The following is a 26,025-nucleotide window of genomic DNA, read 5'->3' on the forward strand; positions in this document are numbered from 1 at the left end:
CCTCTCAAAGACATTCACGAATAGTTCTATTTAATTTAAGATTTATCATGTTACCATCATTCTTAGCTTGAAATTCTCACCCCTTCTTTAATAGCTGCTTTGTTCCATTCGAGATTTTCTTTTCTTTTGCACTATTCACACATGCAACATCTTTCGCTGTTTGCAGAATACCTTGTTAAATAATAATATTAAGACATTATTGAAGCTGAGCTTTCGAGAACACAATCCTTAAATGACAACCAATAAAAAATTGTGAAAGAAAAATTGAAATTTAAAAAAATATTTAGTTTTATTTGCATAGTTTTACACCTTCAAAATATACTGCTGCATTTGGTGATTAGAAACAACTGGTAACACAGACATAAGAATTATCTTGTTTTCATCACAAAGAAAAAATTCTCTGTCTTTCTTCTTATCTTCGCTATGGTGCTCCAGGCACTCTTCACAACGCCATGAGCTGCAACAAAAAAGGCAGAGATATAGTGTGATTTTATGAAACACATGACATCAATAACACAATGTTATCAGTGGTATGGCTTTGCTTATTAATGTATGACCAGTGTCAAAATTCAAAAGACTGCCACTCTTGTGGTGGCAGACACAATCTAACTGTGATGCCATTCTCCCCCCCTCCTTGCTCCTTTTTTGGCTTACACAAGCACAAATATTTTAAAATCTCATTAATGGGATACTACAAATAACAGCTAAGAGATCATTTCACAGCTGTCCATGCAACAAATCAATAGTTAGACCTAAAAGGTCTGTTGTGTTACTTCTGGAAAGTACTGTGGCATTTCCACATGAGATGTTTAATTTGAATGTATTCAATTTTGATAGTTATTCAAAAATTTTGGCAGGCACAGGTTATCTGATTTTGTAGATAGTGAACCTAATTTTGAAATATGTTCTGTCAATTATTCATCCTTTTATTCTTTGAGTGATAAGCAGGCACCACAAAGTGACAAAAATGAAGCATGAAATGTAGTTCCAGCTAGCAACACAACTGGTAAAAAGCTATTTCATTGTAGAAATCTTTTATACTGTGGATATGTATGACAACATTTGTATGGCGTGAGAATAATCTTTCAGATCTTTGTTTCTGTGATTTACAGTATATATTACTTTAACACTTGACATACCAGTTGCCATTTCTTTCCACAATCTACTTCTAGTAACTTTTTCCCAAAACAAAACAAAGACACAGAAAATGATTTTTGATATTGTACATATTTTTCAAACAATAAATAATTTTAAGTATGTGCATGTTAAACACATCCTCGTGTGTGAAGAGCACGCAAAGTATTATTTTTCCCTCCTCTAAAAAGCCTTATTGGAACATTCTTTCTGTGATTACTGTAATTCATAATGTGATCTCCAAATAACACAAAAATTAGAGAGTTTGTATTCTTAGCAGTTTAATGTAAATTCACAAAGTGCTTTTCACCAGACACTTAGAGATGTAAGGCAGTAAGAGACTCAATGAGGTACAAACTTCAAATGTCAAATACATTACAGTCTAGTTTATGAATGAAAATAATCAATGTTTGACAATACATGTTTTGATAGTTACAAAATATACTCTCTAAACCAGTGGCAGGTGGCTCCTTTTCCTGGCAGAAGTTTAAAGGGAAAGGAAGAAGAATAAGAAAAAGGACTAATGAGGTTAAGCAAATGGTAGGGTTACGGAAAGGTCGCCCACAAAAAAATGTGTGTGAAATCTTATGGGACTTAACTGCTAAGGTCATCAGTCCCTAAGCTTACACACTACTTAACCTAAATTATCCTAAGGACGAACACAGACACCCGTGCCCGAGGGAGGGCTCGAACCTCCGCCGGGACCAGCCGCACAGTCCATGACTGCAGCGCCTTAGACTGCTCAGCTGGTCGCTCACAATATAGAGTCAGGAGAGACTTACTAGACAGGGTGAAAAGGAAAGACATTTCTCATCAGTCTCAACCAGTCCCTGATCAACACGTACTTCACTTCCTGCTCCTATCCAATTCCTTTCCTCCTACCACACCATAATATAACTGATTCCTACTTCTCTGTGCCTCCCACCCTTCTTACTTGAGCTACGTCTTTTCACTGACATCAAGAGATAACACACAGGATATGCATCCAAGATGAAAGAGACACGGGACGCAACATGGCAGATCCATGCAGATGGCTGCAGATGAGTGTCACTGAGCTACGTGGATCCCATAGTTGCTCCTGTCAGATCCAGCTGCTACCGAAAGCTGCAGACTACAAGCGGTATCACCAAAGTCAGTGTGGAGCCACTCAATGCTTGTGACTTCAGTACACATTTGTACAACAGTGACCACACAAGACAAGGGGAAGCATGATCATTTCAAAGAATGTGATGTGAGGAACAATTTGTTACAATGTTTGTAGCTACACAAAGTAAGTCAGTAGAATTAAGAAAAAGGTAATAGTCATATTTTACGAAAATAACAACTATCTAAGTGAACGAGCTAAACACAACAGAAGTGTCACTTGTAAGATCTTGTTGACACAATATTCCCATTTCTGCTTGTTAAGTCACATTCTGCCAGTAAAAGGCAAACTAACTGAAAATCAGTTTAACAAATCAGACAGGACAACTACACACAATAGCCATGGTGTGTATGACAGGAAATCTTTATACTCACTACACACTGTATTTACAATAATGCTTATTTATTTGATTATCTACATTACTAACCAACTAACCTGGTAGATGAACAGAAAAAGATTTAGCGCTTACTACATTTTCACTATTCTCACGGTAAATCGCCAGCATCAGTCATGATGTTGTAATTTATTACTTCTTTACTACTGGCACTATTAACAGGATATTTTGCAGACAGTACCCACAAATTTTATCACTGTAGGAGATATAGTTCAGGAGATAAGATGCCATGGATGTTTAGATGCTTGAAGAACTAGATTCTGCTTAACATGATGTGTCAGGCACAGCGTTTCAGTTTATTACTTCTTTAACTCTATTTGCAACACATTTTGCAGACTGTATCTATATACAGAGTGAGTCAGGAGGAAAGGTACATGCTTTGAGGGGTGACCGTACTTGTGATACTAAACAAAAAACTTCATATGGACTTATGCCCTATTTCGAATAGTTTCCAAGATAGAACACATTTAATACAACTTTTGTGTATTTTTCTTGAATAACTTCAAAACCGCACCCTCCAGCAGAAATGTGCCGCAGTACAAAATTAAACTACATTAAATTTCCTATAAAAAAGGTCCTATTTATTTTTTTCTCTAGAACTAACGGTTTGTACAAAGAGAATGCAAGAATGTTGAAAAAAATCACGTGACGCACGTGCTCTGAGTCTTACGTAGCCTTTTCGTAGGCCAATTTGAGGTAGCTTCTCGACTAGATAGATAACAAGTGTCCCAAATCAAACTGTTTATCTCAATTTGCTCTACACTACTGTGGTACATTGTAAACAGTGACAATGTTTGATAGTACAGAAAACAAATAACAATGAATATTACATCTACATCCATACTCCGCAAGCCGCCTGACGGTGTGTGGCGGAGGGTACCCTGAGTACCTCTATCGGTTCTCCCTTCTATTCCAGTCTCGTATTGTTAGTGGAAAGAAGGCTTTTCAGTATGCTTATGTGTGGGCTCTAATCTCTCTGATTTTATCCTCACGGTCTCTTCGCGAGATATACGTAGGAGGGAGCAATATACTGCTTGACTCTTCGGTGAAGGTATGTTCTCGAAACTTTAACAAAAGCCCGTACCGAGCTACTGAGCGTCTCTCCTGCAGGGTCTTCCACTGGAATTTATCTATCATCTCCGTAACGCTTTCGCGATTACTAAATGATCCTGTAACGAAGCACGCTGCTCTCCATTGGATCTTCTCTTTCTCTTCTATCAACCCTATCTGGTACGGATCCCACACTGTTGAGCAGTATTCAAGCAGTGGGTGAACAAGCGTACTTTAACCTACTTTCTTTGTTTTCGGATTGCATTTCCTTAGGATTCTTCCAATGAATCTCAGTGTGGCGTCTGCTTTACCCACGATCAACTTTATATGATCATTCCATTTTAAATCACTCCTAATGCGTACTCCCAGGCAATTTATGGAATTAACTGCTTCCAGTTGCTGACCTGCTATTTTGTAGCTAAATGATAAGGGAACTATCTTTCTATGTATTCGCAGCACATTACACTTGTCTACATTGAGATTCAATTGTCATTCCCTGCACCATGCATCAATTCGTTGCAGATCCTCCTGCATTTCAGTACAATATTCCATTGTTACAACCTCTTGATACACCACAGCATCATCTGCAAAAAGCCTCAGTGAACTTCCGATGTCATCCACAAGGTCATTTAAATGTATTCTTTCTCGGAAACCATTCAGAATAGGGCATAAGTCCACAGCAAGTTTTTTTATTCAGCATCACGAGTACTATCGCCCCTCAAAGCATGAACGTTTCCTCCTGTCTCACCTTGTATATCTCGCCACATACTTACAAAATTGTGTCACTGTATGAAATATAGTTTAGGAGAAGTCTTTAGAAACACTGAGATGTGGGAAAAACTAGCTTTTGCTTAAAATGGAAAGCAAATAACCCAGACCACATTCATCCAGCGTTTCACAATGAGAGTACCTACTTAGCAACTTCCATCACACTTTAGAACAGGTCCGAAATTATTTTTGAACTCTGCATTGCTTACATGCTTAACATACGATATTTAACACATTAATTCATTTGAAAAGTAGTTACATGTCTGAAACTGTTTTATACCTGGGAGATTGATTCTTTAAAGAATTAGGGGTTTAATGGTTTTGAGAGTAATTGAAATTATGTTCAGTTTATGAGACAACTGACTGCACTGGCAGACAGCACAGGTAACATCCCAATAAGAATGTTGGGCTGCTTTGTTATTAATAAATTTTAGGTACTACTCATAATATAGTTAAACTGTGCAATCCCACTACTAAGTTTTCAGTATTAACTGATCTTTACCTCCCTTGTGCTCACTAGGGAGTATACACGGCAGAAAAAATAAATAAACAAATCCCTGGATTTCCTGGTAAAAAATACTTTTTTCAGATAATAATACACCTTTTTACAGATGAAAATACACTATAACCACAGGTGAAGGTTCATTTTATTCATGTTAAGTGACAATATACTTTCCCTCAGCGCTTTAAAACTTATGAATCCTTTGAATGGTAAAAGTTTTATGTACTGACATAAAACTTCCCAGCACTTTAGACAACCCAGCAAAAAACAATGCATTCTGGAAAGATCTTTGATGCTTGGCAACATATACACTGCATATGTTCGTATTATGAAGCATAAATCAAATCCCACCAAATACAGCATGGTAGCTCCTGAAGCACTGAAATCGAGATTACACTGCATAAATCACTTTTGTCAGCCACTCATAGCTGATGTCACATAATGGATGAGAAGTGGATGCCATTTTTCAATCCAGAAACAAAGCGCCCGTCAGCTCAATGAAAGCACACTGATTCACCGCCACCAAAAAAATTTTGGGTAACCGCCAGTGCTGAAAAAATGATGGTGTCCATGTTCTGGGACAGCGAGGGCGTAATCCTTACCCATTGCGTTCCAAAGGGCACTACTGTAACAGGTGCATCCTACGAAAATGTTTTGAAGAACAAATTCCTTCCTGCACTGCAACAAAAACGTCCTGGAAGGGCTGCGTGTGTGCTGTTTCACCAAGACAACGCACCCGCACATCGAGCTAATGTTACGCAACAGTTTCTTCGTGATAACAACTTTGAAGTGATTCCTCATGCTCCCTACTCACCTGACCTGGCTCCTAGTGACTTTTGGCTTTTTCCAACAATGAAAGACACTCTCCGTGGCCGCACATTCACCAGCCGTGCTGCTATTGCCTCAGTGATTTTCCAGTGGTCAAAACAGACTCCTAAAGAAGCCTTCGTCGCTGCCATGGAATCATGGCGTCAGCCTTGTGGAAAATTTGTACGTCTGCAGGGCGATTACGTCGAGAAGTAACTCCAGTTTCATCGATTTCGGGTGAGTAGATAATTAGAAAAAACAATCGGAGGCCTTAAAACTTGAATGCACCTCGTATGTGAGGCCTTTAGGTTAACTGATGACAGTATTCCTGGCAACTTTCAAAAATAAAATATTGGGAGATTCAGTTCCAAGAATTGGGAGGTACAAATGACCAAAAGGTGCAGCTAATTTTCAGAATAATCTCCAGAAAACTGATGTGAGTCTTTACTTATCACAAAGCTATAAAATGGCTATAAAAATGCAAATGAAAACACTAGAACTACCGAAACACTGATTCGTCAAATAAGGGAAAGGCAACCATTTACCTATAGCAGACTGAAGTGTGGTGCATAGAAACATGTAATAGAAAACAGTTTACCTACCATTTATTTCTGTTACTGCCACATTGACCATAAGTTTTAATCTTTTTTTAAACTGGTGTTAACTATTTTCTATTACGTATTTTCATTACTGTTATATGCAATGTTTATTCCATACCCCCTACCTGTTGGGTAACCCAGGCAATAAGTTTTCGTTATTGCACAGCTCTATCTTTTCGTTGTACTGCTATGTGGAAATGTTTTCCTGAAACAGGTGACTCGTATGGCCAGTGCAACTGATTGGAGAAGCAGTGTTCTGGAATCCCACTGACTGGAGTAGGACTGTTGTTGTTGTTGTTGTTGTTGTTGTTGAGGTCTTCAGTCATGAGACTGGTTTGACGCAGCTCTCCAAGGTTCTTCATCTCCCAGTACGTACTGCAGCCTACATCCTTCTGAATCTGCTTAATGTATTCATCTCTTGGTCTCCCTCTACGATTTTTACCCTCCACGCTGCCCTCCAGTACTAAATTGGTGATCCTTTGATGCCTCAGAACATGTCCGACCAACCGATCTCTTCTTCTAGCCAAGTTGTGCCACAAACTCCTCTTCTCCCCAATCCTATTCAATATCTCCTCATTAGTTATGTGATCTACCCATCTAATCTTCAGCATTCTTCTGTAGCACCACATTTCAAAAGCTTCTATTCTCTTCTTGTCCAAACTGTTTATCGTTCATGTTTCACTTCCATACATGGCTACACTCCATACAAATACTTTCAGAAATGACTTCCTCACACTTAAATCTATACTCGATGTTAACAAATTTTTCCTCTTCAGAAATGCTTTCCTTGCCATAGCCAGTCTACATTTTATATCCTCTCTACTTTGACCATCATCAGTTATTTTGCTCCCCAAATAGCAAAACTCCTTTACTACTTTAAGTGTCTCATTTCCTAATCTAATTCCCTCAGCATCACCCGACGTAATTCGACTACATTCCATTATCCTCATTTTGCTTTTGTTGATGTTCATCTTATATCCTCCATTCAAGACACTGTCCATTCCGTTCAACTGCTCTTCCAAGTCTTTTGCTGTCTGACAGAATTACAATGTCATCGGCGAACCTCAAAGTTTCTATTTCTTCTCCATGAATTTTAATACCTACTCCAAACTTTTCTTTTGTTTCCTTTACTGCTTGCTCAATATACAGATTGAATAGTTGAAAGCATCAGGGAGAGGCTACAACCCTGTCTCACTCCCTTCCCAACCACTGCTTCCCTTTCATGCCCCTCGACTCTTATAACTGCCATCTGGTTTCTGTACAAATTGTAAACAGCCTTTCGCTCCCTGTATTTTACCCCTGTCAGCTTTAGAATTTGAAAGAGAGTATTCCAGTCAACATTGTCAAAAGCTTTCTCTAAGTCTACAAATGCTAGAAATGTAGGTTAGTCTAGCTTCTAAGATAAGTCGTAGGGTCAGTATTGCCTCATATGTTCCCATATTTCTACGGAATCCAAACTGATCTTCCCCGAGGTCGGCTTCTACCAGTTTTTCCATTTGCCTGTAAAGAATTTGCGTTAGTATTTTGCAGCTGTGACTTATTAAACTGATAGTTCGGTAATTTTCACTTCTGTCAACGCCCGCTTTCTTTGGGATTGGAATTATTATATTCTTCTTGAAGTCTGAGGGTACTTCACCTGTCACATACATCTTGCTCACCAGATGGTAGAGTTTTGTCAGGACTGGCTCTCCCAAGGCCGTCAGTAGTTCTAATGGAATGCTGTCTACTTCCGGGGCCTTGTTTCGACTCAGGTCTTTCAGTGCTCTGTCTAACTCTTCACGCAGTATCGTATCTCCCATTTCATCTTCATCTACATCCTCTTCCATTTCCATAATATTGTCCTCAAGTACATCGCCCTTGTATAGTCCCTCTATATACTACTTCCACCTTTCTGCTTTCCCTTCTTTGTTTAGAACTGGGTTTCCATCTGAGCTCTTGGTATTCATACAAGTGGTTCTCTTTTCTCCAAAGGTCTCTTTAATTTTCCTGTAGGCAGTATCAATCTTACCCCCAGTGAGATAAGACTCTACATCTTTACATTTGTCCTCTAGCCATGCCTGCTTAGCCATTTTGCACTTCCTGTCAATCTCATTTTTGAGATGTTTATATTCCTTTTTGCCTGCTTCATTTACTGCATTTTTGTATTTTCTCCTTTCATCAATTAAATTCAATATTTCTTCTGTTACCCAAGGGTTTCTACTAGCCCTCATCGTTTTACCTATTTGATCCTCTGCTGCCTTCACTATTTCATCCCTGAAAGCTACCCATTCTTCTTCTACTGTATTTCCTTCCCCCATTCCTGTTAATTGTTCCCTTATGCTCTCCCTGAAACCCTGTACAACCTCTGGTTTAGTCAGTTTATCCAGGTCCCATCTCCTTAAATGCCCACCTTTTTGCAGTTTCTTCAGTTTTAATCTACAGGTCATAACCAACAGGTTGTGGTCAGAGTCCACACCTGCCCCTGGAAATGTCTTACAATTTAAAACCTGGATCCTAAATCTCTGTCTTACCATTATATGATCTATCTGAAACCTGTCAGTATCTCCAGGCTTCTTCCATGTATACAACCTTCTTTTATGATTCTTGAACCAAGTGTTAGCTATGATTAAGTTATGCTCTGTGCAAAATTCTACAAGCCGGCTTCCTCTTTCATTTCTTCCCCGCAATCCATATTCACCTACTACGTTTCCTTCTCTCCCTTTTCCTACTATCGAATTCCAGTCACCCATGACTATTAAATTTTCGTCTCCCTTCACTACCTGAATAATTTCTTTTATCTCATCATACATTTCTTCAATTTCTTCGTCATCTGCAGAGCTAGTTGGCATATAGACTTGTACTACTGTGGTAAGCGTGGGATTCGTGTCTATCTTGGCCACAATAATGCGTTCACTATGTTGTTTGTAGTAGCTTACCCGAACTCCTATTTTTTTATTCATTATTAAACCTACTCCTGCATTACCCCTATTTGATTTTGTATTTATAACCCTGTATTTACCTGACCAAAAGTCCTGTTCCTCCTGCTACCGAACTTCGCTAATTCCCACTATATCTAACTTTAACCAATCCATTTCCCTTTTTAAATTTTCTAATCTACCTGCCCCATTAAGGGATCTGACATTCCACGCTCCGATCCGTAGGATGCCAGTTTTCTTTCTCCTGATAATGATGCCCTCTTGAGTAGTCCCCGCCTGGAGATCCGAATGGGGGACTATTTTACCTCCGGAATATTTTACCCAAGAGGACACCATCATCATTTATCCATACAGTAAAGCTGCATGCCCTCGGGAAAAATTATGGCCATAGTTTCCCCTTGCTTTCAGCTGTTCGCAGTACCAGCACAGCAAGGCCGTTTTGGTTAGTGTTACAAGGCCAGATCAGTCAATCATCCAGACTGTTGCCCCTGCAACTACTGAAAAGGCTGCTGCCCCTCTTCAGGAACCATACGTTTGTCTGGCATCTCAACAGATACCCCTCCGTTGTGGTTGCACCTACGGTACGGCTATCTGTATCGCTGAGGCACGCAAGCCTACCCACCAACGGCAAGGTCTATGGTTCATGGAGGGAAGGACTATCTTCAGAGATTAATACCTCCATATTTAAACTGGATGAAGGTGGGACACAGCTGGTATAGTTTTTATTAAAAATGAAATTCCTGCAGCTGTACTTAACATTTTTTATTTACTTCGCTACTAGTTTCGGCATTGCGTCAATGCCATTTTCAGGCCCGTGCACTTTGCTGCAATCAGTTATGTGTGGCTGATTTCAGCAAAGTGTATGGGCCTGAAGATGACATTGACGCAATGCCGAAACTAGTAGCGAAGTAAATAAAAAATCTTAAGTACAGCTGGAGGAATTTCATTTTTAATAATTAAAAAAATCTTCAGATATGACTTTGCTTTAAAGTGAGCCCCAATGAGCAGTGAAGACGTGTTTGGAAACGCACCTGAAAACAGTGGGATACCAACCAGACTGTCAGCCTCCATATGGCCTGAGAACTGGGAGTGATAATCTGGGGTGCTATCTCTTTTCATAGCAGGACCCCTTTGGTTGTCATCTACAGCACTCTTACAGTATAGACATACGTTGACGATTTTCTACGCCCTGTTTGTTGCCCTTCATGGCAAGCCATTGTGGGCTTACATTTCAACAAAAAAATGCATGTCTGCTCACGGTGAGAGTTTCTACTGCTTGTCTTTGTGTTTACCAAACGCTACCTTGACCAGCAACTTTGCCTTATCTCTCCCTGACTGAGAACACTTTGAGCCTTACGGATAGGGTCCTTCAACCAGCTCGGGATTTTGATGATCTAACAAGCCAATTGGACAGACTTTGGTACGATATCAGTCAGAAGGACATCTAAGAATTCTTTCAAATAATGTCATGCTGAATAACTGCTCATTGTTGACTTGGTAACTTTGTGACACTCTTTCTCTTGAATAAATCATCCAATTTTTCTGAAACTGTAATAATTTGTTTTGTCTGTACATGTACATCACATCTACTGATTTCCATCCCATTTGAATAATTCCTCCATGGTGCATAATTTGTTTGTCTTGGAGTGTATCGATAAATCAGTGTTCAAGGGAGGAAGATTAGGATTTAATCTGTTCATATTTGTCACACATTTTGTGAGCTCAGTAACTCTGACTATTAAGTCTAGGACAGGAAGTGCTTACACAAATTTATACATTGTCTACACTGGTTTTGACATTTCAATTTTTTTTATTAACAGCCCAATTAAATTACATTAAGTTAACAAATTAAACAAACAGCTAACTACATTACATAAATAAAAATGACACTATAATGTATGGTGTTTAGTTAAAAGTTTTTTAATTTGTTAATGTTATGCTGACAAGATGTTATTGTACACTGTTTCTAGTTCTATAGGGCTACTGATAATGTCTGAAAAGTCGAAATGGTACAGCCAATAAATAAAACTGTATGAGTTCTGTCTGACCTACACTTAATAGTCAAATTAGAGTTTCATGTTTCCATGTAAAGGAGGTAATTAGAGCTGGACAACTGCTTGGATTGGTGGAAAGGGGCTGAGGAAGAAGGAATTAGCCATGTTCTTTCAGGGGATCCATCCCAGCTTTACACTGAAAAGATTTACAGGAATTACATGAAACCCAAATCTGGACGGCCAGAGGTTTGACTACTGTCTTCCCATAGATGAGCTGGAGCCCCAGCCCTGCTCCACTTCATTCATTCGAAGCAGTTTTGTGGAGGTCCACTGATGCAGAACTACATGAATATTATGCAAACATAAACACTGCTGTAGGCTTGAACATTTCGAAAATTCTATAGTACTGGTAGTACTTACTAAATCATCTTCATCTTCAAAGCCATCATCTTCACTCTTTATGGACTCTCTAACATCTGCACTGAAAAAGTCATTCGCTTCTTTTTCACTCACAGAACTTCTCACGGACTCGGAGGATGATATGAGACCAAGTTTTGCTGTGGAAAACATTAAGTCTGTAGTTACTGGGAACACTGCTGCATCTCAACATAAATTTAATTTAATTATATAACATGGAAAATTCAGTTCAGAGAATTACTGAATTCATAGAGCCACAGAAACTTTACCTCTTGGAGGTACAATTGCCTGTACTGCAGGCAGGAATGGATAAAAATAGATCACAGCACTTCTAGCTTCCGGAACTGTAGGTTCAGGGTCAGGAAGAGGAATTGGTTGAAGGCTGGGAGGTGGGTGGTGGTGGTGGTGGTGGTGGTGGTGGTGGTGGTGGGTGGGGGGGGCCAGAGCGATGTGCCCCTCATAAAAACCAGGCTTAGAGCGACCATCTTGCTTGAGGAGGAGTAGAGGGAAAGATGAAGAAACTGATCACACATGTGGGTGTTCCACTCTATGACACTGGTACAATAAGTAGCTACATTTGAAGACAGATGTTGTCGCTCACACAAGTCAGTGTTACTTATGAGTGCTGCCATCTGTCAGTCGACATTAAAACAAATCTGACATCAACAGATAGATTACTATGTACATGGCAGACAAAAAATGGTTCAAATGGCTCTGAGCACTATGGGACTTAACATCTGAGGTCATCAGTCCCCTAGAACTTAGAACTAATTAAACCTAACTAACCTAAGGACATCACACACATCCATGCCCGAGGCAGGATTCGAACCTGTGACCGTACCGGTCGCGCGGTTCCAGACTGAAGCGCCTAGAACCGCTCGGTCACTCCAGCCGGCTACATGGCAGACACTTCAGTATATTCTGCTGAGGAGTTATCACTGACAACTGGCGTACTTCGTGCTCATAGAATTTGATGATAAATGCCTGCACATCAGTTTCCTAAAGGAGTTTGACACACCTGTCAAAAAGGACCAGAAAATTTTGACTTTGAAGATTTTGGAGTACTGTTAAGTCTTATTGCATAAAACATTTCAGCTCTTTTAACAACACTGTCTGTATGACGAAGCATTGTATTTTCTAATCGTGAAGCCAGGTCTGATTTGATTCTTGCTAGTGGCAACACTTTTTCTTTACTTTTATTTGACTTCAATATTTATTATCAAACTGGCACTTGATCAACAAATGTTGAATCACAAGAAATATATTTGGAATTTCAAATACTATTATACTTCAGGTGCACACTTTATTAGTGACATGTGAAAATTTGTGCTGGATTGGTTCTCAAACCCGGATTTCCTGCTTTACACAAGCAGTCGCCTTAACCACTTTGGCCATCCAAGCGTGCCTCCCACACTGGCTCAAACCTCTATATGTCACCGTTTGTCCGCATCCCGCATTTGCACAGTTGCAGTGATTCCTGCACAGGGAGAGATTTATTCATTATTGTCGTGGACTATCTAGGTATACAAAACTATTTCGCAGTGTCTGTGTTTTACGAGTACTACGCAATTTTCTTCAGACATGCATGCATATCTGAAGGAACAGACACTGCTACAAATCTATAGCTGTGTGAAGGAGAAGAAATGTATTTGCAACAGCATAGTACAGTATATCTTAAAACACAGGCAATCCAAGTAAATGTTGAATCATTTTTCTGGAGGATATGATAGACCAACATTGTTTCTGCTTCTTTGTTTTCATCTGTAGTTTCCTTTGGCCCACACTGATTTCATTCTTTGTGAATGTTGCTCCTTCTGTTCTAGTGTCGAGTTTCTTCCAGTTCAGTAGTTTCGTTGTGATGAGCGATGGTGAGTAAATAAGACAGCAATTTCTAAGCATCTGTCAATACAGTGCTGTAGAGACATAAGTATAAAATATGTATGCTGTGTCAGTCTGTGGTTATATAATGAAAGTGTTTGTATTATTTTGCTGTATGATGAATCTGAAAGCACAAATTATACTTTTTAATTATATTTAAAAGACACCTCGATTCACTGTATTCGTAAAGCAGTAGAGTTTTTACGAGTTCCTCTCACTCACGAAGTATTGGAAGTGAGACTTTGTTCCAAGACCAACAACAGATACCAACCATTTCTCCCTTCCATTTCAATGCTTTATAGTGCCTACAGTTTTCCACTCAAACCCTTAAAATGACGACTTTATGATTAACATAATCAACTAATAGATCATAATCAAATGCAGCCTCACCAAAAGCCCCCTCCCCCCCATGTTCCACATGTACAGGTATGTCTCTCTGCTTGCTGTACAACCTTTAAATGATGCCATCATCATGAGTTTTCAAGCACCCCAGAACCTGTAAGAGACGGGCGACACTCAGCTTCCAAAATGCAGCATACTTGTGACTGTCCTTCTGTCTCTGTAACTCTTAAGGCTGCCTGACATTCTGCAGCCAAGTTCCAGTGGATCTGAGATTGCTCTAAGGTTTGTTGGGATGAGTAACTTTTGCAACCCAAACTCTCATAGAACTATGCCTTAAATCAGACTTCATTTATGAGGTTATCATAACAGTTCAAAACATGGTTCTCAGGCTTTCTGTCTTGTTTTGTTGCTGAATCTACACAAAAACTCTACAGCCATGCCAAGTGGTGTAACAACTCAATATCATAAACCACGTTTTTAATAACATCATATTTGCACTGCCACAGAATAATGTATAAAATATAAACACTAAGAGTCATCGACCACTGCACCAGTGTTGTCTGCATCCTACTCGCATTATGAGGCATTGAGAGCACAAGCGGACTAACCCAACTTTTTGTGGATTTGAGGTACTGACATGATGTGATAACAGTATACAATTATTATGCAGTGCCTTTTGATCTGTTTGTTTATCTGAAGGTTTGTCTCAGTTAGCAATGTACACATTGCTGCTGCACTCAACTGCCGATAGATACCATCGAGAGCAAGAGTGGACTTGCGTCATAGTCCTTTTTTGCTCTGTGCTGTCCGTCCACCGTCACTGCACATGACGACGGGGAACGAAGGACTTGTGCATTAAGCGTGGAACAATGTACTGAACCAGTGACCATGTGGAAATGTACATCAGTTGTTCAGCCTGGAAGCCCCTGCGAAAAGCATAGAGGAGCAACTGCAAGGTTAGTTGTTGTGTTCCTTCCTTTTGTTTGCAGATAACATTGTCAAATGTACACTGACGTGTTCATATTCAAAGACGTCGAGAGGTATATCAAACGGTGGCTTTGCTCACAAAAATGCAAGTTTTTTTCATATGAAAACACATTTAAATACAAACAATACTTTATTTATTGCTACATTGTGAAATTGAGTAACGATCACTTTTAATGTTATGGGTACAACAACGTTTTACCGCCCGCCGAGTCGTGTTGTGCAATTGCTTCGCCTGTGCATACCAATGCCTCCTTTGACCATTACTGTCATGAAGTTAATATTACGTTGAGGGATGTACATTTTTATTACAGAGATGCTTGCGACTGATGGAGAAGCGCCAGGAGAAGCGAGAGCGAGCATGGCTGCAGCAACAACTTTTCCAGAGGATGTGCCAGAGACAAACTACGATGCCATGATATAGAGCCGAGGAAATAAGCACCTTAGAAACAAAGATAAATTGCTTCGTAATGTTAGGAAGGAACGGAAAACTTTAGGTCAAGAGTGTGCCAACCATAAGGGTAACCTTGTACCTCAAAAGGAATTGCGGACAATCAGCGCGTGTTCGTGCCCGTACGAGTGCCACAAAAACATCAACGAAGAACGGCAGAAACAAGTGTTCAATGAATTTTATAATTTAGGCAGCTATGATCTGCAGTCGGCTTTCCTGTTTACCATGATTAAAGTTGTTGATAAAGCACGGTCTTTAAGTAGGTCAGCAACATTCATGCAGGGAGAAGACAAAATTTTATTACTTGCTCAATTCAAATGGGTCTAAAACTACAGAGTGCAAAAGATTCTTTCAGAGTACTTTAGCTGCATCTGCTGGAAGAATCGATAGGGGGGAAAGCAACCCCTCTGCGTGATGGTAGAGGTAAAGGTGAACCCGGTAATAAAACATCTCCCCACAAAGTTGATGTAGTAAAATGTTTCATAGGAAAATTTCCGACTTATGAAAGTCATTATGCGTACCATAACAATAACACTAGAAAGTATTTGGGACCAGATTTAAATTTAACAATCATATATTCACTGTACTGTGCAGAGGAGCAAATACCCATTTCTCATTTTATTTTTTGCAAAATTTTTTACGAAAACTGAAATTTGTCATTTCATCCACCAGTGTCCGACTCTTGTCAAACATGCAATGCTTTGCAGGTAAAAATGACAGCTGCCAATAATGATAAGGAGAGAACGAATTTAATTGCAGAATGTGAATTCCATCAGCAAAAAGAAGAGTATGCACGGGCAGGTTTACAGAGAGATACTTTGCTTCACAGATAAGATAGTAACGTTACAGTGATAACATTTGATTTGATGAAAACTTTGCCTACACCAGTCATCTCAACTGGAGCTGCTATTACAAATGTCAGTTGTGAACACATTGCTTTGGCATCCACAATATGCACAGTGATGATGCGTACATGTTTCTGTGGAATGAATCCATTGCATCAAGAGGGGCACAAGAAATTGGTTTTTGTTTGCTGTATTTCATACGCAATTTTGTCAGGACTGAAAAACTAAATGTTGTATCCGTAATTGGAGAAACAACAAATAACGAATGGCGTGAGTTACAAATTCTGTTTATTGCCAACAGTTCCACAATACTAACACAACTTGGTGCTTGATCAAGAGCAGTGACTGGGCTGCAGAGTCCAAGTCCGGTATGCTAAACATTCGTAGCACAATGTAGCGTCGTTCCTGGGTGCGACGTCGACGTAACAAGAAGGCAGCCCGACACGAGACTGCCAGGCGTGGCGGCTATATAGGGCGAGTGGCGGAGGAATATGCCCGCCGTAACCGAGTCCGCTTGTCGTGTCCTGTTACGATTGGCGGCGCGGCCTCACGTGACTATGTCTCGGGAGGACGCCGGCCGAGGTTGCCATGACAGTGCGGAGACACTCAGTGTGTGAGGCCTGCGCCTGTGCTATACAGCTGTGCAGAGCTGCGCATAAGAGGGGCGTGCCGGCCGTTGGCTGTATGACGTAAGGACCGTGGCCATGCAGCTGCAGGTGCCGCGGTGTGGGCATTGACTATACCACACTAAATATGTACTCTGATCAGTGTGGAGGCCAGAATAGAAACGTAAAAGTTGTTGCACTGTGACAATACATTTTAAGCAGCTCAGAGTTTTCTGTGAAGGAAATAGACCATAAATTTTTAGTTAGCGGACAATCATACCTGCCCTGTGATCAAGATTTTGGCTCGGTTTAGAAGTGAAAAATGTATTTTCCTAATATTTACCTTCCTGAACACAGGAATGATGTGGTAGTGAGAGCCAAAAAAAAGAAAATCAATATGAATGCGGAATGTTTCTTTTCAACAAAACAACCCGAAAGAAATATCAAGAATCGAAAAATGTCTTCTGGCGATAGTAAAGTACAATGGTTGAACATACAGTGGCTGCAGCATCCAACAGATTCAAAATATGGTATAAATACTCGAACCAAAGCCAAGATCCATTTCAGGAAATTGATGTTGCCAAACGAACATCCACATGCATCAGCACTCTCAAACTGCTTTATTCTAATGGACACATAATTACAGAGGCAAAAAAGAAGGATCTGTTCAGTTTGCTTCCGTATGTACCCCCATTTCATCATGATTTCTACAAAAATTTAAAAGTGTCTTCAATTGCTGTAAAAACATTCCCTGTGGATGATTTTGAAATGCAACATAGTGCTTAAAATTATAGAAACCAATGTAAAATATTACATGTAATCCGTACAGTGCATAATAATAATGTATACTATTGTCACATGCAATCTATGATGGACTTTGTGCAATGAACAGCATGAATAATCAGCGTACTAACGGACCTATCATTGAGAATGTTCAACTACTCAGAGCAAAAGTGGACTAAGCCACAACAAAACTGCTAATATTCTACTATATAATTAACATTTGTAATGTATCTATGTCAGAATATTGTTCAATAAAACCCCAGTTACATCATATGTATGTTAAAAGGCTGCAATGCATCACAGAAAAACATTCTTTGTGAGTCATTATTATTAGGCCTGTTTCCTCCATACTGACTTCCCCAGGGTTAGTCTACTTGTGCTCTCAGTACCTCATATACCACATTGAAAAATGTTAATAGTACTCAAAAAGATACAACTTTCTACAGTAGCCTATGGTCTTCTTAGCATTCAACTTCCTCCTATAAACAAACAAATAAAAAGTTGAAGATTAACGTACCCCACCGACCTCAAATTCTGGACACAACAAAAAATCTACAACCCTAACTCTGCAGTTTAACAGATAGTTAACTCCAAGAATATACCAGAAGCCTGTACAAACTTTCCCAACTACTAAATCATACCCTCAAGGAATTTTATAGTTTTGAAACCACATTTTCAATTCAAAAATACTGAAGTGTTAACAGCCCTCAACAGAGATAAAAAAATTCCGAGAGAAGCTAGATTTGCCTTCTTCGACACTGTTAACCTACTCACGAAAGTACCTACGAAACAGACAACTGAAATTATTAGAATAAAACCTTATCAAACACAAAAAAACTAAACATACTGGGATTTCAGAGTTGATCAATCTATCTGAACTTGTACTGTTCCACAAATACTTCTCATTTAATGATAAAAGCTACCAACATAAAGAAGGCTTAGTTATGGGTAACAAAATGTCAAACTCCCTTGTTGACATATTCAACGACGACTTAGAAAATATTTTTTTTTGAGGGGAAAAATAAACTTGCTGAAAAAATTGTTTATTACAGGAGATATGTGGATTACACTATACTCCTAACTGATGGCACAAAAGATGAACTTATGAACTTCTTGCATTATTCAGTTCACTTCATAATAAAACAAAGTTCACAACAGAACACAAAAGAAACTAATCCATAAACTTCATAGACTTCACAATCGTTGACGAATAACAAGAACATAGTTTTTACACTTACAGGAAACCATCCTATGCTGATATCGCAATACATGAGTCATCACACCATCCAAATATACATGTCTGCTGGATTTAGATCCATGATGAACAGGGCACACACATTATTCTTAAAATTCACAGCACTAACACAAGAAATAGATACCATCAACACAACAGCAATAAATAATCCGTATTCAGTAAAATCAGTTAACAAACTTTCCAACAAAATACAGGCCAACATCAGTAATAGAAGCACTACAGGAAAAACAACTGACAAAACAGAAATCTTTACAAGCATTCCCTAAATAGGCACAACATCACAAAAAATTGCTAACTTGTAAAGAGACACCAATACAAAAATACCTTTCTCCAGAAACAACAAACTTGGACAACAGCTAAGTGACACACTTATCATAAACACTCCTAGAGTTCACGAGTGGTGTGTGGGTGAGCATTATCCTGTTGGAACAACACTGCACCTTCCTGTTGCAAGAATAGCAAAAGAATGGGTCTAACAACTTTCTGCATGTAATAAGTGCTGGTTAGTGTCCCCTCCAGAAACACCGAAGATGAACGAGAATTGTAGCTTATCGCATCCCCGACCCCCAGACTTGGGCTGGGTACAGTGTGTCATGGACAAATGCACTCCACATGCGAGTCCACATCAGGTCTATGTCATACGCATAAACAACTATCACCTGCATCATCACTGGAGACCACGGCAAGCCGTTCCACCTTCCAAGTGAACCTCAGATAGCACCAATCGAGCTATGGATGTCGACATTGAGGCACGAGTGGAGGACGGACAAGAGGTGTGTGTGCCCATAGTCCCCCTGCTAGTAACTGGATTGCAACAGTTCCTGTTGACATGTCTTGGCTCACAAGCCCTCTTTATCCATGCTGTGGTAGCTGTAAGATCTGCCACTACTGCCCTTACAATACGATGATCCTGGCAGATGTTTGTGCTGCACAGACATCCAGAACCTTGTCTATGTGTGTTAGAATCTTCACATGACCACTGAGACCAGCAACATGGTACAACTGACAGCACATCGAAATTCTCTGAAAGGACCATCCCCCCACTGAGATGGCCACAGTTTGACCCCTTCAAACTCGTTCAATTGGCTGTAGGGAGCACGAGTGCACCTCCACGGCATTGTTACCTGCTTGCTTCAAATGTTTGCACCCTGCTGAGCATTCTGCTATGAGCGTACTCTATTAAAGGGTAGACACAGATAACACTGTGGTAACAATGTCACTACACCGTCTGTGGGCAGACAATGTTGAAACTGTTATCAGTACACCTACTATACCGCAGGTGGCACATGCCGTAACTGGATTAAAATCAACACCGTCCTTCCAGGTCTACTACTTTTCCTTTCTGGCAGTGTATGCACATAAATATGTCCACTCATACTGTATTTCAAAATTATGTACCCACTACTGAAAACAGAAAGTGATTTGTCAATGTTGTCTTAGTTCTGTATAGCTGGAATTCACAAGAGCCAGTTTGTAATATACCTAAATAATCTTAACAAGATCAGTATTAACCTAAATTTGAAGAATGGTGTAGAGCGGTCAGGCACCTGAAAATGAGCCCCCTGAGCTCGAAATGCTATGTACATTGAAATAAAATCACGATCTGTGACTGTAGGCGATTTGTCTGTTATTTTATGAAAATAAAAGAGTCACAGAAGCAACACACAGCAATGAGTAAAATTAAACTGAATAAATATGTATATCAATGGTATAAAACAGGGCACATGTCACTGAAGCTGGTGCTAAGGCTGTCTTTCAACGTCTATTTCACATCATATTACATCCCAACAAACATAGAAATCCTAAATATACGTAATTTACAAATTTCCAATGGAAATTTGTTGCACAGTGTAGTTTGTTTTTGAGGAAAATGGTGCTGCCACTCTTAACATGGCTGCTACTGAACTATCCTTGTATTATTTTCCAGTTCCTGTCCTTACAACGATTTGGTGTTAAACATATGGTTTTCTGACTTACCTGCAACAATCATGTTCCAGAATTCTTCCTTCATCAACATTTTGAGCATTTTCTTATGCTGAGTGATCCACTCATTATATACGAGTGGTTCTATTTCCACAGATTTACTCCTGAGAGTTTTGACAGCAGAGAGGGCCTTCCGATACTGCTGGGGTGAGAATGAACGTTCCACAAGCTTCTCTATTGCACTCTTCATACTGTTGAATGCTGAAATTCATATGCAATAAAGCAGTATTAACCATTTCTGTTGCTAACATGACTAATTTTTAAACTATCGAAAAAATAAAAGATATTGCGTTTGAGAATGAAACAAACCTAACATGACTAATAAGAACCAGCTAGTAACAAGATCACAGAAAAATAAGAAAGAGTTTCTCTGAATAGGATGTCACTACTGTAGTCCCCAGTTAACAATACATGTAGCAAACAGTATTGTTGAGTATGGACCACCACCGTGTCTGGGGTTATTACACTTTGAGAAAATTTTCAATGAAGTTTTGTCAAAATCTGTACCAGCAGACAATGAAGCCACAGATCATCAGGTTACTGGGAAATGAAGAACTGAAAGCTGAACTAGACAAAGTGGTCCCGACATCCTAAAACTGGGAATCCAGTTTTTGATCTGTGCTAGAGATGACAGTCATGTGTGTGTGAGGTGTGCTTGCTTGTGTGAATGAATGTGCGTGTGTGTTCTCTTTCTTTTTCTGATGAAGTCTGTGGCCGAAAGCTTTTTATAAGTGTGTTAATTGTGACTGACTGCAACTTTGTGTGTCATCCAAATGATAAGTAGCAATCTATCTTTTCCTTACATTCTTGATATTCCAAACTGGAGCTTCCATTGTTTGAATATTATGAAAAGAATACACCGCTACTCACCATGTAGTGGAAATTTTAAGGAGGAGACAGGCACAACAAAAATACTGCTAAATGTGAGCTTTTGACCAAAAGGACTTCCTGAAAAGTACATAACACACACCCACACTTTGACTCAGGCACAGCTCATACACACACAACCACTGTCTCTGGCCACCGAAGCCAGACTGCGAGCAACTGCGCACGATGGGAGCACCAATCTTGGTGGTAGGGTCAGGAGGGTGCTGGGGTGGGGCAAGGACAGAGATGGATAGCAGCGTAGGTGTGGGGGAGGGTAAGATGCTGCTTGTAGGAGCTTGCAGGGAAGCGGCGGGGACAGAGTAGGGCAGTGGGTGCAGTTGGGAGGTTAGACGGGTGGAGAGACAGGTTTGGGGTGGTGGGAGTGAAAAGGACAGAAGTAGCGGTGGGGCGAAAAGACTGGCCACACTGGTGGAATAGGAAGCTGTGTAATGTCACAGTGGGAGCAGGGAAGGAGACAGTTCTCCTCCTCTATTTCTCTAGTTTTCCACCCCTGCCCCTCCACTCGTCTAACCTCCCAACTACACCCAGCTGCCCTACCCTGTACCCACCTCATCCCTGTACACTCCCACAAGCAGCAATTTATCCTCTACCACCCTCCCCTGGCTTCCCTCCTCCTCCCCACCCACCACCCAGACTGCTTCTCCTGTCACGCACAGTTGCTCACAGTCTGGCCTCAGTGGCTGGAAACAAAGGTCGTGTGTGTATGAGTTGGGCTTGAATGAATGAGTTTGTGTATTGTCTACTTCACAAGAAGTGCTTTCAGAAACGACTTCCTGACACTTAAATCTATACTCGATGTAAACAAATTTTGCTTCTTCAGAAACGCTTTCCTTGCCATTGCCAGTCTACATTTTATATCCTCCCTACTTCAACCATCATCAGTTATTTTGCTCCCCAGGCAGCAAAACTCCTTTACTACTTTAAGCGTCTCATTTCCTAATCTAATTCCCTCAGCATCACCCAACTTAATTCGAGTACATTCCATTATCCTTGTTTTGCTTTTGTTGATGTTCATCTTATATCCTCCTTTCAAGACACTGTCCATTTCGTTCAACTGCTCTTCCAAGTCCTTTGCTGTCTCTGACAGAATTACAGTCATCGGTGAACCTCAAATTTTTTATTTCTCCTCCATGGATTCTAATACCTACTCCGAATTTTTCTTTTGTTTCCTTCACTGCTTGCTCAATATACAGATTGATTAACATCGGGGAGAGGCTACAACGCTGTCTCACTCCCTTCCCAACCACTGCTTCCCTTTCATGTCCCTCGACTCTTATTTAACTGCCATCTGGTTTCTGTAGAAATTGTAAATAGCCTTTCGCTCCCTGTATTTTGCCCCCGCCACCTTCAGAATTTGAAAGAGAGTATTCCAATCAACATTGTCAAAAGCTTTCTCTAAGTCTACAAATGCTACAAACGTAGGTTTGCCTTTTCTTAATCTAGCTTCTAAAATAAGTCGTAGGGTCAGTATTGCCTCACGTGTTCCTATATTTCTACGGAATCCAAACTGATCTTCCCCAAGGTCGGCTTCTACCAGTTTTTCCATTCATCTGTAACTATATTTTTGTCTCTTCTAAGACAATTTCCCTACCTTCTTCCAGATATTCTGATAATCACAGCTTGTAATATAAGCACCAATCAACATATGCGGACAATTAAATAATACTGGAAGATAGAGAACGCTGAACAGCTTAAACGGGAATGGACACAATAGAATACACCTCAAACAAAAGGCTTCTAATTTACAAGTAGAGCGAAAAATTTGATCGAACTTCATATATCTGTAATGCACCACAGAGTGGTCAACCAGAAAGTGTTATCACCTTTGAAAATGAAATGGTTGTTACGTACTAGGGATTTATATGAAGCCCAAAGAAATAAAAAAGCAGAGCCTGTGTCAAGTTGCACATTTCCTGTAGATCCTTGGGTAACCTAATGCAACATTTACGTTTGCAAGTGTCTCAATCAATATTACTTCACAAAAAAACTACGGAATGATACAAATCACCATTTAAAATTAATCATCATTTAAAACTCTGCAAGATTCTTTTGAATGAAGAAATGCAACATGATGGCATAATTCCAAAAATGTGTTTGCCTGATGAAGCAAATTTTAAGCTGTCAGGTGCTATTAACAGGCATGATTGTATGTACTACACCACAGGAAACTGCTATGCTATAATTGACAAAACAATTTAATCAACCTGAGGTTGCAGTAGTTTGGGCACGCCTTTCGTGTCAAGGGACAATTGCCCCCCCCCCCCCCCCCCCCTCCCACCCTACTTTCACACAATAGTTACCCACAGTGCCTATCTCAACATGATGTTGCATACTGCAATTATACAGTTAAGTCTACAGCAGGGTAATAAAGAGTTCTACTTTCACCAAGCTGGAGCTGCTCCTCATTACACTTAACCCTGCTTGGGTTTCTTGACAACAAGTTACCTAATAAGTGGACATGCCAACTGAATCACCAGACCTTTCTTTTGAGATGTTATCATGGATACAGTCTTTGCAAGAAAACCATGTACTGTTGATGACGTGTCAATTCATAAGAGAACATGCCAAGACATGGAACACTGTAGACCTCCAGTGCCCAAGAGTGCTTGAGTGTACAACAGGAATGTTTAAACCCTGAACACGCAATTTGAGCACATAAGACAATGGGCACTTACGATGTTGAACTTATTGTGACTTCAAATATCTAATTTCTGCAATTTTCTATAATAAATTGTTCATTCTCATGTCATTACCAACCTATTTTCTATACTTAATAATAATAATAATAATAATATTTACTGTATACCTACTTATGCATCACCCTGTATTTTAAAACCTAGAAAATATTTCCTGAACAAGCAAAGTGGGAGCTCTACAGTTTGAATTACACTCCTACTGATGGCACTATCTGGTCAAAAGTATTTGGACATCCCTATGTATGAGGATAATCCCAAAAATAAGGTCTCCTATATTTTTATAAGTACATAGACCTGTTTATTTCTACAATGATTTACAACAGTTTACAGCGTAAACATTTAGCTATTTTTCGACATAATCAACATTTCTGTCGATGCATTTTTATAGACGCTGTGGCAGATTTTGTATGCTCATGTCATACCAGCTCACTACCATGCTGTTCAGAAAGTTATGAACCTCTTCTTTCAGCTCATTGTTGGAGCTGAATTGCTTTCCGTAAAGGTGTAAAGTGGTTTGCCCAGGTTTCGTCACCCATGACAACTCCGTCCAGAAAGTTGTCCTGTTCGGCTGCAAGGCAGTGAAGAAATGCGCGGTAAGCATCAAGTCGTTGCCGCATGTAGTCCTCAGTCAGCATGCGTGACACCCCCCCTTGCACACACTTTCCGGTAGTTCAATGTTTCCATTAAAGTTCTGTGAGCGGTGCTTCGGGAAACCTCAGGATGCAACATGCAGAGATCATCCAGGATGATCCGCCAATCGTCACGCAAGCTTTGCTCAACCTTCAACACTGTCTCCTCAGAAATTGACGGTCTCCCGCTCCTCTGTTTCTCGTGAATTTCGGTCCGACCAGCTGCAAACTCTCTACACCACTTACGAACATTTTGGACATCCATCCACTTCCGTCAATTGGCGATGGATTTCAATTGGTGCAGTGCCCTTTGCGTTCAAAAACTGAACAACTGTGCGCAATTTGCATTTGGCGATAACATCCAACGGGAGCTCCATTCTCAACGGCTGCCAAGTGAAGACTGAGCACCTCAGTGCGGCGTCTGCATGACACACAGCGCGTGAAACACTCTTCATAACAATGTGACCAACTGCCACACAAATAGAGTTCTGTACTTATAAAAAAATAGGAGACCTTACTTTTGGGATTACCCTCGTAGTGCAGAATTGACTGCTAGCTGTCAAGAGAGGCAGACTACCAATTAAAATAAGTGTGCTTTAACCTATGTAAAGTCTACAATCCACTTCTTTTGCAAAGCAGTAACACACTAAAGGCTCAGTCAGGAAAGCTCAGTGATTTCGAACGTGGACTGGTCATCATATGTCACTTGAGTAACAAATGCATCAACGACATTTATGCCCTTCTAATATTGTCAGAGTTGAATGTGAAGTGGAAACGTGAAGGAACAACCCAAGTCCGGGAGACCCCACATATTGATGGATAGACTATTGAGAACTGCAGAGGGTGGCTATAAAAATCATATAAAATCAGAAGGAACCACTCTCGAGTACTGAAGTGCTACCAGCAGTCCAGTTAATGACTGTGCACAGGGAGTCAAAAAGAATGGGGTAAAATGGTTGAGT

General features: G+C 40.1%; 1 protein-coding gene across 1 annotated transcript in view; it reads right to left on the reverse strand.

Annotated features, from left to right (window-relative positions):
• Nucleotides 1–264: 264 nt before the first annotated feature.
• The window catches only part of LOC124716926 (X-ray repair cross-complementing protein 5-like), a 132,283-nt gene continuing 106,522 nt past the window's right edge, over nucleotides 265–26,025 (reverse strand). The window contains exons 11-13 of the mRNA XM_047243504.1: nucleotides 20,845–21,051; nucleotides 11,728–11,864; nucleotides 265–457 (exon numbers count right to left, since the gene is read on the reverse strand). Coding sequence (XP_047099460.1) covers nucleotides 443–457; nucleotides 11,728–11,864; nucleotides 20,845–21,051 — 359 coding nt within the window. The 3' untranslated portion in view covers nucleotides 265–442. The remainder of the gene's footprint in view (nucleotides 458–11,727; nucleotides 11,865–20,844; nucleotides 21,052–26,025) is intronic.

Source organism: Schistocerca piceifrons, chromosome 9, assembly GCF_021461385.2.
Source record: "Schistocerca piceifrons isolate TAMUIC-IGC-003096 chromosome 9, iqSchPice1.1, whole genome shotgun sequence".
Classification (NCBI taxonomy): domain Eukaryota; kingdom Metazoa; phylum Arthropoda; class Insecta; order Orthoptera; family Acrididae; genus Schistocerca; species Schistocerca piceifrons.